Genomic DNA, 6,000 nt, shown 5'->3' with positions numbered 1-6,000 from the left:
AAAGGAGATGCACAGACAGGAACAATACAGTAGAAACTACACTAGGGGAAGACTGAACTACTCAAAGCGACTCCATAGGTTTAATTGGTTGGTTCCAGAAAGGAAGAACGGGCTGTAATGAAAATAAAAGAAGAAGATGGCGGCATATCAAAGGTTTTCAAGTGGGAAGGAGGAAAACACATGGGTTCTAATGATACTACCAGAGGAAGGTGAAAGATTTTATATTAACTTAAAAGAAAAGAAAGGATGGTAGACAAACCAAAACAGCTGGGATAAACATAATACCCACAAGTTACCTGTACATCTTACTGCCCTAAAATAAACAGTTGAAAACAGAAGCTTTCTTGGACATCCTAGGACCCTTAAGTCTTATTAGGGCTACCTCCAAAAGTGGAATGAAACAATAAATCCTAGCCTCCAAAAAACTGTAAATCAAGCATGTGTTTGGGGAAAGGGGGTGGTTCTAAATGTTTCTGCTTGAATTTCTGGGGTGAAGGTAGAATTATTTAGCTCATGGAGTGTTTCCATTCCTGCAGTTTCTGAGACCTATTGCAGTACTGAGGGCATCCTACATGGCAGCAGGGAACACAACGAGCTAAATGCTAACCAAGCTACCTCCAGGATGAGGGCAGGGTCATCACATAGCTATAGCACAATAATCATGTATAACCCAGATAATTATCTTAGACACAGCCCCCACTGGCATGGCCATGCTTCCTTTGAGACCTGAGCTGCCTGAATCATGCAGGTGTGTGCACACAGCTTCTTCCCCCCTCCCTGAACAGATTCCAGTTACATTAGTCCTTATCAGGGATCACTCTTTGAGTCCAGGTGGGATGTCACATCTTGTGTTCCCTTGCACAGAACATCTCACACAGCAGAAAGAGGAGGCTGCACTAAAGCTGCTTATGGAGAAGGGTTCCTGGCCCAGGCTAACCTATGCGTCATGCAAGGAAATTGTCTGGGAGATGGCTAATAGTGACGGGTCAAAACTGTACTGGGGAGCGTGCTACTGGTCTTACAGTGCAAATGGTTACACGTCAGCTCCTCTGCTCTGGGCCTGACCTGGCAATGTTGCAGTTCTAGTAGAGACGTACCCACAGTTAACATGGTTTTGAAGGAGATGAACCTGGGCTAAATCATTTTGACTATCAGCAGGACTTATTATTCCAGTGTTGGAGCTGGATCACATGGCTTTCTGTCAGTTCAGAACAAGCTCAACTGTGCTTGCAAAATAACATGCAAATACATCATAATTCAGAGCATTATATAATCAGATCCTCATGCTATAGGAAACAACATGTTCCAGAAGTTCCTTGGAATTTGTGCAACAGTGGAACAAAAGTGCAATTCTGTTTGTAAAACATAAATTTTTACATGGTGTACAGTTAGGCATCTGGTCAAACCCAACCAAGAAAACTGCTGCTAATGAAAATCTCTCTGATGTCCGTAGGAGTGTTTCTACAAAGTCATGAACCATATCCCAAATTGGTCGTAACTCGTACCACTTCATCATGGACACATCTGTGCAATTGCAGTGTTCGATTAGATGCTCTACTCAAATGGTTTTGTGTTAGCAGACCATGACAGTATCCTGCCTGTCTTCTTCTTTCTGCCATGGTCCCAAATACTTTCTCCCACTGTGATTAGTCAGATACCTCATTCCACTGTAGTCTATAGCTGCACTTGCTCCCTCCTGCCTGGCACGTTGCATCCTGGAGGTCCAGGTCTTCCAAGACTGTAAACCTGACAGAAAAGAACTACTGTGATACCCAGGAAAATGTTATCCCATGACCAGAGCAGTAGATAAAGCGGCACTGAAGTACAGGCAAGACAAAGCTGGTTCTCAAGTGTGACCATAAGGTTCAGTCATCTGTCCAAGTCCTTCTCTGAGGATTGTTCAGCTTGACTGCCTTTCCATCTCCCCTCCTTTGTCTTGCTGGCTGACATTTCACTGGAAATATGAGAGCTATACACTGTTGAATTGGGTGTCAGTGCCAAGGTTTTGGCAGTGGTGGGGCTGCAGGGGTGGCCTTGGTGAAGAGGTCAGGGCTGCCCAGTGCCAGAGACAGCAAGTTCCTGCCGGCTCTACAATGGACCCAGAATATACCCAGCTGACAACAGTACACAGATTCTGTGCTGACAGGCGTGCACTGACTTTGGGCGGTTGTCAAGGAGTGGAGAAAAGTAAAATGGTAAAGTCTGCAGTGTAACTGGGGATTCACCAAGAACAAGAGAGGCAACATGTTTCTGTATTTCTCATGCTAAAAGACACAGGAGGTCTCCTCAGCCGAGTTGAACAGTCAAAAAGCCAAAGACTGCTCTGGCATGTTAGCATCACAGTGTGGTATCCAAGCTCTTCAGCCACATAAGCCATCCATTCGTTCCCTACCTGTCCCTAGCTGCAGCAGATGAGGTCATCTTTTTGTCCTTTCTGTCCTGCTGCTAAGTTCTCTAACTGCAGCACAGGAAAGACTTGCAGAAATAAGACAGGTGGCATCCACTTACTTCTCACACTCATCTCCATCCTCTAGAAGGACCAGCCCCCAGGGCTTACTGTGTCTTTCTTTATCGGTGAGCTCCGCAGGATGTTCCATAAACTGCACTGAATGTTCTCTGCTTGTACCACCAAGCGCCAGCGGGTGCAGTCCTAGACCGAGGGCTGCACCGGTATCGTGGGAGACGCGTTACGCATGAAGTGGTTCATTAACGTGCCATAAGCCCCACAGGACTGCATTCCTACAACTCTGCCATTACAGAGTGCTTCTGACCACTTGCAGAGACATCTTATGAGACCGGGCAGATGTTTTTAAAACCTGAAAAGAACATTTCATGAAGATATGAAGACAGCTTTCCGCTGTTGGGAAACAGTCTAAGCACCAGCATTGAGAATGAGCATTGGGAATTTCAGAAGACTGAATCCCTGCATTTCAAAGTGTAATAGCCAAAGTCTAGTGATTAAACCAAATTCACACGAATGTTTTAAAAACAAGTCCCTGCCACTCCAGTGTACTAGTTTTGCAAATGTTTGTTAGGAAATTCTGAACACCTGAGTAATATTTTTATCTCTGAAAAGTGATATAAATTAGAACCCTCATGTTTCTATTTAATATGTCTCAGTGACTTCAGATTAAATGTTCAGTTCATAAGCAAAATTATTTCTGTAACTAGTATCTTTGTACATACTCAACCTAGGCTATAGAAAGCTACCTCTGTGACAGTGCCACAGTCACTGACATAAGATTCAAAAGCTGAAGTCTAATTAGCAATTCTGAACAAACTAGGCTGAAATCCTGCCCACTGACCCTTAGAAATAAAAAAATAAAACCCTAATCTTTGTAATTGCAAAAATACCTAGGAGGTTGCCAAGAGACTGCAAAATGGTCTTAGTTCAGCTAAGTATAGACTAAAATTAAGATGCTTTCTTCTGTATTAGTATTAAATGCTTTGCTGAATTGGGGCCTTAAAGATAACCAAGGTCATATTCAACATTTTCAGAAAGTCAATTCGCAGGCCTTAAATTCTGGCTTTAGATGAAGGACATGCGACTTTCAATTTTATAACATTGCTTTGAGGTATTTCACATTGAAAGGTGGTATTTTAGAGGCTGCTGTGTTTCATATTATCATTGGACATATCTCGGAAAGCAAAAGCTTTACACATTTGACAGAGTCTGCAATGCGTCTGAATATCTGTATAGTTTTTACGCATGTTTAAAATAACCTCAGCATTATTTTTAAAAATCAATTACAAAAGATACTGCAACTTCAAATCCATGTTTTTAATACCATATATCCAAAGTATTTCACAAATATCAAAATCCACTACAAAATCAGTTACGATGAAAGTTTTTCTGCTAAAACTTTTAAAAGAAGAAAAAACTAAGAGTGGGTCATATGCTATTCTGGAAGCAAATCCTCTCCTAGTTCTTCATCAGCAAAGTCATCTTCGTCAGTTCTTTTTCTTGCTGCAGTTTTTGGTCTTTCAGCTTGTGGGCCAAGTGGATCTATGTAGGAGGCATCTAGGGTTTAAATAAATAAATTTGAAACAGTTACCTGCAAGTAATTTTAAGCTTTGTTTCAAAAATATACAATCAAACACAAGAGAGGGTTTTAGCATTACACCTATCTGTAAGGTGTCATTGAAAGGACCAGAAAGAGCATATGAACACCAAACCAGAACAAGATACTGCACTCAAGAACTGAGGCATGGCACAAGAGCAAAGTAACCAAATGCTAGCAATAGAAGCTTTATTTTTAACTTCTTTTTTAAAAATAAATTTCTTTTTATTTTATTACAGTCATTAAGGGAGAAAAAGACCGCAAAAAAAAGTGCATGAAACAGCAAGACTGATGAGTTGGTTAAGGAAGAGCATTTTAGGAAGGAGCATATTCCACATGGATTTGGGTTTTTAAATCCCTCTGAAAATGCAATCTTAGTGGAGAACTTATGACTGCAGAACCACAAGAACATCTAAAGGATGCAGCATACAGATACTGAAAGTAATAAATATTCACATGGGCCACATCTCTTAATAATTACAATGAATTTATGAGCTTGAACAATGGAAGCTAAAGCCATTCTTCATATTTATTTCACGGAGATAATGTTTTCTTAATTGTCTACTTTTACATGCTCTTCCAATAGCTTATTTTTCCCATCTCCCCTCTCTTTGAAGGCCAGGAAAACGAGAAGATATAAGATGCCCACTTGCCTATTTCTTTACTGCTGCTACTTTCATAGGGTTCACTTGTTCCAGGCAAAGCTTTTAGTCTGGCACTCAGTCTTTCCCCTTTCGTACCACCATTCTCTGGGGAAAAGAAAAAAAAGTTGAAGATAAATAACATGCTGTTATGTTCTGTGAAATCATGATACAAGAACAACATAAATTCGGCTACTATCTGTCAAACAAGATTTGGATGAAACCATCTTTTCATGATGGATATAGTACTCATTTGTAAGCATGGTCATTAAAACACAATGGACACTGTGTCCACACATGTGTGTGTTTTAATTTTAAATATATATATATATATATATATATATATATATATATACACAGCCTTATTTACTTTGGAGTAAACACATTAAAATATTTTTGCAAATGCTGACATTTCCGTTGCTTATAAATTAGTCACATATTGGAGTTAAAATAAGCATGATAAATATAAACACTGTCACAATGTATATGTACATTTCATATGTCTGTGTGCATACTTATACATTAGTATTATCCACCTGTTCAATACTGTCAAGGTTAAATACAACACTAACTTTGCTTTTAATTTAAAGAGTATATTTGGCATGTGCTGTCTGCATGGCAGGCAGGCACAGTTCATGTATACAGACCATCCCAGCCCTGCATCTCGCTGTAAACACTGTGCTGGCAGCTCAGTTTGCAGCGGGGCCCCAAGGAATGTGTCGGCTCCGAGGGCTGCCTCGTGCCCAGACAACGTCAGATTAACATTCTCTTGCCACAGCAGTATTCCAGACACTTTAAATATTCTGTTCGCCTCTGAATCTCTTTTTCACATTCGTGGCAAGCTTTGAATCTCGTCTGCTACAACGAATTTTTATGCGATTTTTTTCTCCTAAGAGAAAACGTTTTATGTTTGGCTTGGTATATTTACAAGGCAGGACATGCCATGCAACCAAATACAAACATGCTCATTTACAACACAAAACAATGCTGTTATTAGAAGTCCTCCATCTGTAAGGAGCAAAAATGGGTTTCATTCAGCAAACATTAATTACAAAGTGTGGACTTGGCAACACACTTCCATTGTCTTATTTACTATAAATGTCCTTTTTATAAATATTGTTACTATTAAAAAAAAATCCCACCAAAAAAACTTCCACAAAGATGACAAACCTTTATTTCTCTATAAATACTACTTCAGACTTCAGTTTACTCAGCCCTGAATTGGAAGACAATGCTTCTGCTCCGAGAATGATCTAATACATACAATCACATATCAAACAGTTAATATGTTTACAAGA

The 6,000-nt window shown here is 40.0% G+C and overlaps 1 protein-coding gene across 4 annotated transcripts in view; it reads right to left on the bottom strand.

Moving 5' to 3' along the window:
- Nucleotides 1–3,766: 3,766 nt before the first annotated feature.
- Nucleotides 3,767–6,000, bottom strand: part of IFT88 (intraflagellar transport 88) — a 50,835-nt gene continuing 48,601 nt past the window's right edge. For 2 of the 4 annotated variants that reach the window (XM_026853893.1, XM_026853901.1), the window contains 2 exons: nucleotides 4,715–4,810; nucleotides 3,767–4,021 (listed from right to left, as the gene is read on the bottom strand). In XM_026853893.1, the coding sequence (XP_026709694.1) occupies nucleotides 3,900–4,021; nucleotides 4,715–4,810 (218 nt within the window). In that variant the 3' untranslated portion in view covers nucleotides 3,767–3,899. The remainder of the gene's footprint in view (nucleotides 4,022–4,714; nucleotides 4,811–6,000) is intronic. The other 2 variants (XM_026853878.1, XM_026853885.1) reach the window with 1 other exon arrangement.

This window comes from Athene cunicularia (genome assembly GCF_003259725.1).
Source record: "Athene cunicularia isolate RWA chromosome 1 unlocalized genomic scaffold, athCun1 chr1_part1, whole genome shotgun sequence".
Classification (NCBI taxonomy): domain Eukaryota; kingdom Metazoa; phylum Chordata; class Aves; order Strigiformes; family Strigidae; genus Athene; species Athene cunicularia.
The sequence above is the reverse complement of the archived record's forward strand: the minus strand, read 5'-3'. Positions and strand labels throughout refer to the sequence as shown.